This window comes from Neltuma alba, unplaced genomic scaffold (genome assembly GCF_004799145.2).
Source record: "Neltuma alba isolate B1F8T4 unplaced genomic scaffold, ASM479914v2 tig00011243_pilon, whole genome shotgun sequence".
NCBI classification, from domain to species: domain Eukaryota; kingdom Viridiplantae; phylum Streptophyta; class Magnoliopsida; order Fabales; family Fabaceae; genus Neltuma; species Neltuma alba.
In genome coordinates, this window is record NW_021635961.1 from 128,320 (window position 1) to 142,782 (window position 14,463).

A 14,463-nucleotide genomic window follows, 5' to 3' on the forward strand; every position below is an offset into this window, starting at 1 on the left:
TACTCCAGATCAACGCCTCAACCACCATCACGTCTCTCGGTCACTCGTTGCTCCACGGCTCCAATCTCCACTCGGTGAGTTGCGACAGCACGGATTCCTTTCTCCAGTCTCCACGCATGTCTCTGTATCATATGATTGTATTTGATTCTGGTTTGATTTAGTCGCCTGATTGTGCCATTTGATTATGCTTGGATTATTTCTGATTTTCTGTTTCACAATTCATATAATGCTGTTTCTATGGAGGTGCATGAGATATTCACAATTCATGTGTTTTGTAATTGTATCTACAAGCTCAGGCCTGCCGTGTCTATTCAAAAAAAAATAAGTCATGTAATGCCATGTTCGTTTTAGTTTGCAAGAATTTGAGATAACAAAGAAATAAATGGTTCTGCTTCAGTGCTTCTACCGTGAAATAAGTGGCAGAGTTGGAATAGCAGAGTCATCTGTAATTACTGCCATGTTCGTTTTAGTTTCCAAGCATTGCTCAATTTTTTTTTAATAATTTGTTTTAGTATTTGGAATAGCAGAATCATTTTAAATGAATCAATTAAATCAAATGGTATATCGTGAGTTGTACTTCATATCAGTATTATTGTATCAATTCAAATTTCTTGCCATGATTCATTTGTCACAGTATTTCTTCAGTCTCCACTTGTGTTTGTATGATATAATGCTATTTGATTCTACTTTGATTCATTTGAAATTTCTGCTATTTGATTCTGCTCCTATTCATTTAAAATTTCTTGCTATTTGTGTATTGATATATTTTTAAAAAATAATTTGTTCATTATATGATATTGCAACTGCAATGGATGATAAAACTTCTATTACATCACCATCCCCGGTTGTTGGTGGAAGGTCTCAAGCTGCTTCAGCCCCTCTTCAAACACCAATCTCTATTGGACCTAATCAAACACCAAATCCTAATAGACCTAATGAAGTTGCTGCCCCTAGCCCTATTGTTCCTGTTCAACCTCCATCTCATCCTGTCCTCCCTCCCCTTGCTCCTTCTCCTACCCCTACTCCCCCACAAACAAATTCTGTCACACCGGAAACAAGTATTGATGAAAGGGGTACAAAGAGGAAGGCAAGAGAAACTAAGCACACATCAGAGTTTTGGGAATATTTTGTTAGATTGCCAATAGAAGAAACTAATGGAGTTCACTTAGCAGCTTGCAAGTATTGTCATACTACTTATAAAGCTGATCCAAACCGTCATGGGACAAATTCTTTATTAAGGCATATCCCAAAATGTTCAAAGAACCCTCATAAAGCCACTACAGATAAAAAGCAATCTATGTTAACTCTTTTGTCGGGCAAGACTAGGGGTGGGAATAGGCCAGACGGCCTGTCAGGGGCCTGTGGCCTGGCCTGTAAATGGCCTGGCCTGGCCTGGCCTATTTAACCACCAGAACAGGCTCAGGCCTGTGAAAAGGCCTGTTTATCTTATCAGACCAGGCTCAGGCCTGATAATAAGCCTGTTAGGCCTGTCAGGCGGCCTGAGCCTGTTTTCTTTTTTTATTTATTTTAAGGTTAAAATTGTAATTTCACAGGGGTTAGAAATTTAACCTAAGTCACTACTCTCCCAAGTCCCAATCTTCTTCGGCTCGTCCGTTTCTTCTTCGGCTCGTCACTTCGTCAGTCCCAAACTCCCAATCTCCCGTTTCTTCTTCGGTTCTGGACGGTCAGTCCCAATCTCCCATTTCCGTCTCCCATTTCCTTTTCGGCACTCAAGAGTCAAGACCTCACTTCGTCCTTCCAGTTCCAGGGTTCTCTACTCTCCAGTCGGCGCTCGGCAACGGAAAACAGCAGACAGCAGAACTCAGAAGGTAGTCGACGGCGGCGCACGGGCTGACAGCGGCACATTCAGGTACCCAGTAGCTAATTGCACACGCTTCCCTTCTTCCCTTCTTCCATTTTGTTCTTCGATTGATCGCTGCGTTTTTTATTCCGTCATCGTCTCATCGATATAAATTTGCTGCCTTTGCATTTTCGATTCCATCGCTGTGTTTTTTATTCCATTTTGTCAAGCTCTGCCTATTGATTCTTTCATGCAGGCTCTGACTTCTGAATTCTGATCTGCCGATGCCATTTTGAATTTTGATTCCATTTTGTCAAGATCTGCCAACAAGTAAGTCGAGTGTTGTAGCCTTCTTATCTGTTGTGCTTTGAATTTAAACCAAAAAAAACTTGCCTGAATTTTAGCCATTAATTAAATTTGTATAATTGAAAAATTTGCCCTGATGTTATTGTATTTGGTTCTGATAACTTGGTTTGTGATTGATATATAGGTTGGAGTCATTCTTAGTTTGCTGGTATTTGTGATTGATATATCGGTTGGAGACTTGGAGTTATTATTAGTTTTTTGGTATTTCGATCACTCATGTGGATTTAGTGACATAGCTTATGGCATCTCATAGTTGAATTATCACTTATCAGTGTGTATAGATATTAGTACCCTGTAGGCTGTAGCTTTCACTCATCCAAGATAAAGGGTTCTTTAGTTTCAAGTCTACGTTACCTCCTTCGCTCATCAGCTTCATTATTGTCAGTCACCTATGATTTATTGTAGCACTGCTGTCATGAATCACCATGCATGCATGTATTTGGTTTTGTTGTATATATCATCATCTTCGGTCAATATAAATTAATCTTTCATTTTCTTAGTAGGCGTTCTCCTTGTAATATATATCTTCCTCCTTAGTAGGCGTTCTGATTTTTTGTTGTTATTGAGTTCTAGTTAATGTCAACTCCACTTGGAAGTGAAACAATGTCATCCAATTCAGTTCCTCTTAATACAATTGCAACTAAGGTCAATTAACAAGCACCAACAGATTCTAGTCAACAAACTAATGATGAGAATGATGGTGCTGATTGTATCATTCAGAAAAAGAGGCGAAAAACTTCGGGTATTTGGGAGGAAATGGACCAAGTTGAGACTGATAATGGGCTCAAAGGTAGATGCAAGTATTGCAAACAACTATTTGCATACTCAGGTAAGGGAGCTAGCACTTCCCATCTTTGGAGACATGTTGGATCTTGCTTGCAAAGGAAGTTGCACAGTTCTTCACAACAAAAGCAACCCACCATTCCATTCCAACCTTCTAATCAGAGTGTTAATCCATTTATAGCACCTGGTGCTAGATATTCTAATGAAAAGATGAGGGAAATAATGGCTACTGCAATTATGGTAACAAGAACAATTGTGTTAATTTGGTTATTTCATATTTCTTGTTTGTATTTTGGATAATTTGGATTAAGTTATTGTAATTTTGAATGGATTTATTTATGTTTACAATTTGTTAAAAATACAGGCCTCTTAACAGGCCAGGCCAGGCCTATAAACAGGCTAGGCTTAGGCCAAATAAAAGGCCTGTGACAGGCCACAGGCTAGGCTCAGGCCAACAGGCCTCATCACAAGCCTGGCCTGTTAAGGGTGAGGCCTGGCCTGGCCTGGCCTGTTTCCACCCCTAGGCAAGACTAGTGGCCAAGGAAGATCTCTAGTTACACATGTATATGATGAGAAACGATGTAGAAGAGCTTTAGCTGAATTTATTATCTGTGATGAGCAACCATTTAGAATTGTGGAGAAGCCTGCATTTAAGAAATTGTTGAATGAGTTTGAACCTCGCTTTCCAATCCCATCAAGAACAACAATTGGAACAGATGTGTGGCAATTATATCTTGGAGAAGTTAAAGTATTGAAGAAATTTTTGAAACAGAGTACTAAACGTGTTTGTCTCACCACAGATTGCTGGACATCAAATCAGAATTTCAATTACCTATGCTTGACAGCACATTTTGTTGATGATGAATGGAAGCTTCACAAAAGAATTCTCAATTTTGTTATGATTGAAAATCATAGAGGTGATACTATAGGGAGGACTATTGAGCAATGCTTGTTAGATTGGGAGATTGAGAAAGTGTTCACTATCACTGTGGATAATGCCTCAGCTAATGACTCAGCTTTGGGATATCTTAAAAGACGTTTGAGGAGTTGGAAGGGCTTACTTTGTGACGGTGATTATCTACAATTAAGATGTTGTGCACATGTCCTAAATTTAGTGGTCAATGGAGGTATTAAAGAAATGAAAGACAGCTTTGAAGCCATTCGAAATGCTGTGAGATATGTTCGTTCTTCTCCTTCACGCTCCCTAAGATTCAAAGCTTGGGTTGAAGCTGAAAAAATAGACACTAAAAGTCTTGTTTGCCTTGATGCATCCACTCGATGGAATTCAACATACTTAATGTTAGAAGCTGCAATGAAGTTTCAAAAAGTGTTTGAGCGAATGCGTGATGAAGATGATGACTATATTTCATACTTCAGCTCAAGCACTTCAAGCTCTAGGCGTGAGCGTGGGGCTTCTAGTTCTGCTAGGCGTGAGCAGGATAGCTTTTCTGATCCTGTTACTGATGATTGGAATAATGCTCGGATTTTCATCAAATTCTTGAAGGTCTTCTATGACATAACATTGAAATTTTCAAGCTCCCTTTCTGTATCGGCAAATGAATATTTCCACCAGATTGCTCGGGTTCAGAAAATGCTGCAAAGAAATATCACAAATAATGCTAATAGCTTCTTGAGAGAAATGAGCACTAGCATGCAGGTGAAATATGACAAGTATTGGGGTCAAGCAGACAATATGAATCCATTGCTTTTTGTGGCTGTCATTTTGGACCCTCGATATAAACTAGCATATGTGAATCATATGTTTGATCTTCTTTATGCTGATCCTGAAGTATGCTTGATTATGAAGGAGAGGGTTAAAGATTGTTTGTATCGGTTGTTTAATGAGTACTCTGCTGGGGTTTCTATTGACTCAGGGACTACCTCCACAAGCACAGCAGGTGCAACATCATTGCCTTCTTTTGATGATGATGATGATGGTGGTGGTGAAGAGGATCCAGGTCATAAGTGGTTAGAATCTATGAAACAAAGAACCTCAACAGATCCTCAAACTGAGTTAAATAGATATATAACAACTGACTCGAGAGATGAAATCCCTTCTGCAGCTGAGTTTGACATATTGTTATGGTGGAAAGTTAATTTAGAAAAATATAGAATTCTCTCACACATGGCACGAGATGTATTGGCTATGCCAGTTTCTACAGTGGTTTCTGAGTCTGCCTTTAGCACCGGAGGACATGTGGTTGATCATTATAGAAGCTCTTTATCTTCTAAGATGACATAAGCACTAATTTGTAGCCAAAATTGGCTACAACCTGGGCTATCAATGTCTGAATTTGTTGACAAGCTTCGGGAGTTTGATAATTTTGATGAGACAGAACATGTCCTTCAACTTGCTAGTAATCTTTTTTACCCCCAAATCTCAATAACTCATATTTTACTTCATAATTTGTAATGTCATTGTTCTTTGATTTTTTGTCCTAGATTCTGCTACACCTGGAGCTGGAGGGGAGAATTTAATGGCTATTGGTAATTGAAGGGTCATTTTATAAACATGACTAGTTAAGCTGACAAGGTAAATCGGTGCTTCCTTTAAAATCTAGAAGTATATTTTTTTTATTGTTTACTTTGTAATATATTAAACTTTGTTATTTTTATTTGTATTTTTTTCAGGTGTTCCATCCTTTTTGGGAAATTATGGAGATTGATGCAAAGTGCAAACTGTTCAATTTTCTAGGCTCCAATTACAATATTGAATCTTGTTTTGAATGGATTATTGATGTTATTCAATTGGATATTTGTTAAGACTTATTTTGGACTATTTCTGAATGATTTTGGTGTGTTAAAATGTAGAATTATGTAATGTGATTTTCAGATATGGATGGAGTTGTTTTTTTTTTTTTATGATTTGAGCAGGACATCGGTTTTTGGGCAATGAAGCCCGCCCTGCCCCGCCCTGCCCATGCCCTGCCCAAAATAGTTAGGGCTTCTATGGGCAGGGCTGGGCACCGGGCTGTATTTTGCGGCCCACACATAGTTCGGCCTGGGCATCGGGCAGGGGTCGAGCCCTGCCCAGCCCTGCCCACGTGCACCCCTAGACTTACACTTGCCACCCCCATTTGACAATGATAACTGTTGAATAACCAATGACAAAAAATATATTAGTAATAACAAGTTTGATAATTTTGTTTTAAAATTGATATAAGAACATCTTAGTCATTTGACTGTATTTCCAAAAATACCAAACCAAGTACCATATCGTCTACTAATATTTTGATATTTTAGGTGCCTAAATTGAAATATTGCAGGAAATTAGGGATGAGCAAAACCAAACCAAAGCCAAACTGAACCAAATTCAATTTTGGTTTTTCGGTTCGATTATTTTGGTTTTCAATTACATATTCGGTCTTTATTTTTGTAGTAATTCGGTTTCGGTGTTCGGTCCGGTTAGTAAAAAAAATTTCAGTTATAACCGAAAAACCGAATTAAATATATTATATATTTATATTTAATAAATATATATGTGTGGGTTTATGTGAACTCTTTAAATATATTTATATTCAACAAATATGGTTATAATAACTCATATTAAATGATGAAATATTTATTAATTAATGATTGTAATTATATTTTTTTATTATTTTTAATTTAAAATCACTTTTCATATTTATATATTTTGGTTAATTGGTTAACCTAACCAAAATATTTCGGTTAATTCTGTTTCGGTTTCGGTATTTATAATTTGCTTTATTTGGTTATTCGGTTAATTCGATTATCACCAATAACCGAACAAAACAGTCGAATGCTCACCTCTACAGGAAATCACAACATTCTAATTCAGGCATGTAAGAGGTAAAAAATTTTAGGAGAGGAAGTAATGTCTCATATGATATTTTGCAAATATAATTAAATGATAAAAATACCCTTATCTCAAAAAGTTTATTAACAAGCTATGAATGGGTAATCAGAAGTGTTAAATAACAAATGACAAAAAATATATTTGTAATGACAAGTTATTCATTAATAAGTTGTGAATTGGTAATAACAAGTGTTGAACAATCAATGACAAAAAATATACTGATAATGACAAGCTTGATAGGTTTTTTTTATAAAAAAAATCTGATATAAAAACATTTTAGTCGTTTGATTGTATTTTTAAAATACCAGGTCAAATGCCATATCTTCTATTAAGATTTTGATCTTTTAGATGTTTAATATATGTATATGCAGAAACGTACAATTCATTTCAAAGTGTGTGTATATTTATATATATATATATAGAGAGAGAGAGAGTAAACTAAACCCTTTGCCAAGAAGCCAGTTGCACCTGTGACCTATATAGTCTTTCTCCTGAGAAACTGTGTTACACTTGCCACCCCCATTTTGAAGAAGCAGAGTTTGTTGTTCCTCTTTTGTGAAGATTATATTGACACGATGATATATATTCTCTTCCAATATTATTATATTGTATTTATACAAATAACAATAATTTCATTATCCACACACACATATATCCATTTTGTGGTAGGAGTTGTTGGAAGATTCTGTGATCGTAAAAATAGGATTTTGTCAACCTGGGGACATAGAGAAAACAAAAATTTGTGATTATATAAATAACATTTTTTTATTATATTAAAAAAATAACATAAAAAGAAGTTGAAAATTATAATATTTTAATTTATATAACTAAGGTCAAACTTTCAGGCAAGAAAGTGGTACTTGATAATTTTTTTCTTTATTGCCCCTCAAATTATATTTATAAAATATATCTGGCACCATTTTTTTCCCTTAAAATTTTAACTTCTTAAGTTTCTAGATATTTTTAGCTTTTTTTAATGTTATTTTCTTAAAGAAAGGCCGGAGAGGTAATTAATAATTTGACTTTTAGGCACAGACAGTTGGATGTGATCCATGACAATTGATGACCCCGATGGAGCAGGCACACGGCCTGCCAAGTGACAAGCCTCCTTAGCCATCGCATTAATCACACCAACAAATACCACCTCTGCAGCTTCGAACTGGTTAAATTTTTATTTTAATTTTAAATATAAAATTTTAATTTATTTTGTCTCTTATAATTATTTTTTTTTAAAGATATTCCTTATATAATAGTATTTCTAATAAATATACTTGACTAGTAAAGATATTTTAAAAAAGACAATACCTATTTATTGTAAATAACTAACTTAATTAATATTTTTAATATACTTAAATTAATTTACTAGTTCTTATATTAATAATCCGTATAATATTTATGGTTGTCCCCACAAGGGCTAACAGGTATACGCAACACAATAAATAAAATAAATTTAATTTGAAACCATCTAAATTTCTTTGAAACAAATCTGTGTGTGTATACCTAATTCGAGGTCCCTTCAATAATTAACTGGGAAAATTACAGTTAAGTCTTAAAAAAATAATTATTAAAATTTTTTAATAACAATTTGAATAGCGATAAATTTTAAAATGAAGAAAGACAATCTCTAAGATTTATTTTATAATTTTTTTTATTGAGACATAATTAATTTCCAAATATATACGTGTTTTTTATTTTGATAATATATATACATGGTTATTTTGTTTCCAAAAACGTGTAGGAAAAAAAAAACTAAATACCCCGTGGTCCTTTCGTTTTCCAGATGCAATTTTCATGGGCCATATTTGCTGATTTTAGCTCTCAGAAATTTAATCAAATGATATATACGTGGACCTAACTAAGAGGCTGTTAAACAGATTTTGCATCCAAAAAAAATACTCCTCCGGTCCTAATTATAAGACCCAATTGATTTATTTGAGGAGATTAAAGAAGTAAGTTAAGTTGGTTATTTATAATAAATAAGTGTTGTCATTCCTAAAATATCCTTACTAATTAAGTATATTAGCTAAAACTATCATTATTAGAAGGATTATCTTAGAAAAAAATGCATAAATATAAGAGAGAAAATGGATTGGGTCTTATAATTAGGACCAAATAAAAAGTCAAATTGAGTCTTATAATAAGGACAGGAGGAGTATTAAACACTTTTTCTTAAAGACAAAGAATAGAGATAATAAAACAACAAAATAGACGTTGTCATTGTCAAATATTAACTGCGATGATGTAACGCAATGTGTGCAAAGAAAAAACGAGCAGAAATTTTCTTTCAGCCCTTAAAATTAAAATTAAATAGATATTACTATTTTCGGTTTTTAATATAAAAATTGATTATTAATTTGTTAATATTAGTTAATTAATTATTTGTAATAAATATATTTTTTTTAAAAAAATATTTTTATTCATGCGGTACGGGTCATTATAGTCAGAATATACTCCTTTGATTATAAATTTACCCCCACCAAATGTACGAAAAGTTCGGAAAAAGTAAACTATAATATTCAGAGCATCCAAAAAGAGATTTCCCGATGATGATATCTCCTAGTCTTTATAGATAGGCTCATGGCTAGGGGATAGGTTCATGATGCCTTCTGGGTCAGGATCATCTGAGTCATAGTATCTCCTTGTGCAGTAGTAGTCTAGTCGTCCATGATCATCTCAATGACTTCAGAAATGAAAACTTTCCAAAATATCGATGTGATGATTATATTGCATAATTATTTTTCATGCGCGTGATCTTAAAGTTCAAATTCACACATATGCAAATCATCGAGCTTTCCGATCAGCACACATTAATAAATACTCCGTATATGGTTGGTTTCATTTAATATTAAAGCTATCCATAGGAGATGAATTCAATACACAGTGGACGAGGCCAAAATACATCCTCCAGCATGCCGCGCTTTGTAATTTATTTACTTATTTTTCAAATTACTAGAGCTAACTAATTATTGATAATTATTCATGCATGCAATTGCACTTTTTTTTTTTTTTTTCCAATCTTCCCCCAAAACAAACACCTTGGTCTAGTACAATTTATTTTATTGATTTAATCAATTTGGGGAAATCACTTGGAGGGTTACTTAATTGCATACTTGACGAGGCCAGGAATGTGCACGTCCATCATGTACTCACTCCAATCAATACTTCCAACGCCCTCCCACCACTTTGTTGCCTTCCTTAGCTTTTCTGTGTTGCTGTCGTCGAAGCTATTGTTTTTATTTTCATAACATTAATTATTCCAAGTTAAGCTAAGTTTACGCATTAACATAAACAACTACGAAATAATCAATTAAAAGAGAATAATTAAATTTAAAAAAAAACATACGTAGCCTTGAAAAACACGTAAGGTTTGTAAAGCTCAGCCATTCGTGTCAGCATTTTGATTTTCCTGTGGTTGCCACTGTAAGCATCTTGGAAGCCTCCGCAAAGCACTTTGTTCGCTAAATTTAATCCCTTTTGAAATCCACCAAAACGTGCAAAAACATTAGTACATGCAGTTTAATATCTACATATAGATATGAGGTGGCTAGGGTGGGATATATATATATATATATATAGAGAGAGAGAGAGAGAGAGAGAGAGAGAGATTGTTTTGCACAGCTTGAAGTGTACGTAGAAGATGATATACCGTGAGTGGTAGCAGATATTGAATCAGCAAATACATATGGAAATGAGCGTTGCTTGCTAATGTTGCCTTGGATCGAATCATCAAAGGCTTTCCATTTTTGGTGGTCAGTGGGTTATTCTTGAAATAAAGAGACAAGATATTGGGAAGAGATGAAAGTCTAAAAGGATTTCTTGACGAAGAACAAACATGGAATGTGTAATTCTCTGAAGCTTCATTCGAATGATTCGCCATTGCTGCCATCATACAGTTTACTACTATGTCCGCAGGTATCTGCATCATCATCATGAATCACTGGCCGAGAGTTCAAATTTTAAATAATATATATTATGCTGAAATATAGTATAAATCAACCATGCATAGATTGTCCTATAACATGGATATCTAAAAAAGAAAGGAACACATATAAATACTTACCAAGTCTAAAATTGTCTTAGGATTACCCGGAAAGCAAGTTAATTTTCCTTTGGCATAGCCACCGATCACAGCATCCACTGTTCTGTAATCATAAAATATATAATTTTCCAACTTCTTCCTCACTTTTATTATCTCTATATATTGTGAAGATAATGTACATATAATTAGTAATAGAATGTCCAGTGTGTATGCACAGTGATTAATACCTGAAACCTTCAATCCAGCCAGGAAAGGGTTCTTTGTAGGTACTGGTCACCATGGTTGGGCGTATGATGACTAGAGGAATCTGATCCTTGAGATGTGACAGAAACATTTCTCCCAGTGCTTTTGTCAATACGTAAGTGTTTGGCCATCCATATAAGTTTGCCCTGTATCGTTTTAATTAAAATTTACATTCCTAGTTCATTTTATTGATTAGAAAGGATGAAAAAGACAGATATGGGGTTTTAAATTGATAATTAAAGAACCTCTTAAGTCCATAATCTTTCATTGCGGCTGAGATGGCCTTTGCATCAGCATTCTCCTCTTCGAGTTGTTGCGTTCTTTTCTTCATAAAACCCAGTTCTGCGTGAATGTCTAATTCTGCAACCTTCTTCAAGGCACGTCCCATCTTAAAGGGTTCTTCCCGTATTACTTCTTTGTCCTTAGCCTCCCCACACACATATGCTAAGATAAATAATTTGAGTCATAATCCTCAATATCAAAATATATGTGTATATAGTATATAATTTTACAGCAAGCCACAAAATGACTAATTTTTCAGAAGCCATGCAAGACCAAAAAGTATGTCTAATTATAATCCACACAAGTCTAAAGAAGTGTTTGGGTGCAAACCAAATCATGGTTTTAAAAATAATTTTACAAGAAGTAAATCTGTGAGAAAAGTTTTGTCTCGAGTTGTGTGAAAGTATTTTTAAGAGTATTTTTGGGTTTACCAAACACCTCTGGGCCATGAAGATGTTTGGGTGCAAATCAAATTTGGCTCACGTCTGCGTCCATCTGAACATTCGAGGTTTTAGCTGCTGGGCCATGAAGATGGCATGAGGCCGATGGTAGGGCTAGAAAAACTGAAATGCGATTGTCATAAATTAATTAAAATTTAGTTTATTGACTGTTTGCTTCAAATTAATTAAATAGCCAACCAAACTAAACAAAGCATAGTTCTAAACAGCCATAAGGCTGATCTGTTGCCTCTGATCCTAAGTAAAGAAGTCATGTACCAGAGAGATCATTAATTACTTCACCCCATTCTAAATGTGGGAAATAGTAGGTTGAAAGGTTGTTTTGTACCTAAACAAGATAGTTTAGCTTCTTTGGTTAAAGAGAACTTTTTTTTTTCCAAATTTATATTTTTTTTCTTAATTATGCCAATTAATTGCACACATTAAAAGAAGTTTTTAAGCAATATTTAATGTATACTATTAAATAAGGATATCTTAGAAAAATTAATATATATTTTTAAATAAAATTAACTTAATTAATTTTCTTCATCCTTCTAAAATTGTTATGTAGTTCTTATATTTAGAATAAAAAGAAGCAACATGCATGTTTACCAGTTGATACGTGGAGAAGAACTTGTATCTTTTGACACCTCTTTGCGAAGTTTAAGACATTCAGAGCCCCCATCGTGTTAACATTCATTGCAACGTCAAATCTGCATGACCTAGTTGGCCAGAACAAAAAAATCCGCATGATATACATAGTTGGCCGGAGGAGTAATTTGTAATAACACTTTTATGTTACTTATTTTCATCATTGATTTATGATATTAGAATGATTGATTTAATTCATGTTTCAATTTGATATAAAACAAACAAAGAGCGCAGTGTTGATTGGTTCAAACATTTTTGTTCGTGCGTGTGTGTTTGACCAAAAATCAAATTGGGCCTTTACCTGGTTTAAAATTTCGTTTGTGTACCACTCATCTTTTAGCCCTCGTTTGGAAAGGGAAAGAATGAGAGAAAAATAACGAGAGAAATATTAGAAGTTTGCGGCTTGGGACCCCCAATATGTGAAATTATGATTTGGGATCCTCAATTTGAAAAATAGTAACTAAAAACCCGGTCCCATATTATAAACATGAAATCTTAGTGAAATGTCTTAAATGCCCCTCAACTAAGTTGTGATTTGGTCTACTGAAATTGTCATTTGTTAGAGTACGTGGACTTGTCACTTGACTGAGAGGTCCAACCACCCTTATCTTGTTGTATCAACCCTTTAAAAAACAGTAGCTGAGATAGTTAGTGATATATCTAGTTGAGTTGGGTAAAAACCAACATTCAAGCCGTACAAACTCCAAGAAATACCCGTAAAAGCAAAATATGATTTAATAAAAGAAACAAGGTTGGTGAAGATATTTATGCTAATTAACCTGTTGATACGTGGACAAGAACCTTGAGCTTAACACATTTTTTGGCGAAACCCATGACATGCTTAGCTCCGAAGGTGTTTAGTCTTAAAGCAATCTCATATAGGCATGTAAGAGGTTAAAATTTCAGGAGATGAAGTAATGTCTGATTTGATATTTTGCAAATACAGTTAAATATTAAAAATACCCTTATCTCAAAAAGCTTATTAATAAGTTTTGAACGGGTAATGACAAGTGTTAAACAACAAATGATAAAAAATTTATTGACAATAACAAGTTATTTATTAATAAGTTGTGAATTGGTAATGATAACTGTTGAATAACCAATAACAAAAAATGTATTGGAAATAACAAGTTTGATAATTTTTTTTAAAATTGATATAAGAACATCTTAGTCATTTGATTGTATTTCCAAAAATACCAAACCAGGTACCATATCTTCTACTAAGATTTTGATATTTTAGGTGCCTAAATTGAAATACTGCAGGAAATTAGGAGTGAGCAAAACCAAACCGTGACCGAAGCCAAACTGAACCGAATTCAATTTCAGTTTTTCGATTCGATTATTTTGGTTTTCAATTACATATTCGGTTTCGGTGTTCGGTTCGGTTAGTAAAAAAAAAATTTCAGTTATGACCGAAAAACCGAATTAAATATATTATATATTTATATTTAATAAATATTATTATAATAAATATATATGTGGGTTTATGTGAACTCTTTAAATATACTTATATTCAACAAATATGGTTATAATAAATCATATTAAATGATGAAATATTTATTAATTAATGATTGTAATTATATTTTATTATTATTTTTAATTTAAAATCACTTTTCATATTTATATATTTCGATTAATTGGTTAACTTAATCGAAATATTTCGGTTAATTCGATTTCGGTTCGGTATTTATAATTTGCTTTATTTGGTTATTCGGTTAATTCGGTTATCACCAATAACCGAACCAAAAGATCGAATGCTCACCCTTATAGGAAATCACAACATTCTAATTCAGGCATGTAGGAGATTAAAAATTTTAGGAGAGGAAGTAATGTCTGATATGATATTTTGCAAATATAATTAAATGATAAAAATGTCCTTATCTCAAAAAGTTTATTAACAAGCTATGAATGGATAATCAGAAGTGTTAAATAACAAGTGAAAAAAAATATACTGATAATGACAAGCTTGATATTTTTTTTTCAAAAAAATCTGATATAAAAACATTTTAGTCGTTTGATTGTATTTTTAAAATACCATGTCAAA

The 14,463-nt window shown here is 33.7% G+C and overlaps 1 protein-coding gene across 1 annotated transcript; it reads right to left on the reverse strand.

Annotated features, from left to right (window-relative positions):
• Window positions 1–9,861: 9,861 nt before the first annotated feature.
• Window positions 9,862–11,437, reverse strand: LOC114762827 (probable fatty acyl-CoA reductase 4). Its single transcript, XM_028952420.1, has 5 exons — window positions 11,295–11,437; window positions 11,034–11,195; window positions 10,828–10,909; window positions 10,111–10,238; window positions 9,862–9,991 (listed from the first exon to the last, which is right to left on the reverse strand). Exons 1-5 carry the CDS (start codon window positions 11,435–11,437, stop codon window positions 9,862–9,864), a joined length of 645 nt encoding a protein of 214 aa, XP_028808253.1.
• Between the last annotated feature and the right edge of the window lie 3,026 nt (window positions 11,438–14,463).

Excerpts from the sequence above, each read along its gene's own strand:
- LOC114762827 (XM_028952420.1), bottom strand. The coding sequence starts at position 11,437 with ATGGGACGTGCCTTGAAGAAGGTTGCAGAATTAGACATTCACGCAGAA. Across the intron at positions 10,239-10,827 it reads CTAAGACAATTTTAGACTTG|GGATTAAATTTAGCGAACAA; the intron begins GTAAGTATTTAT and ends GGATTTCAAAAG. Across the intron at positions 9,992-10,110 it reads TACGTGTTTTTCAAGGCTAC|CTTCGACGACAGCAACACAG; the intron begins GTATGTTTTTTT and ends TAAAAACAATAG.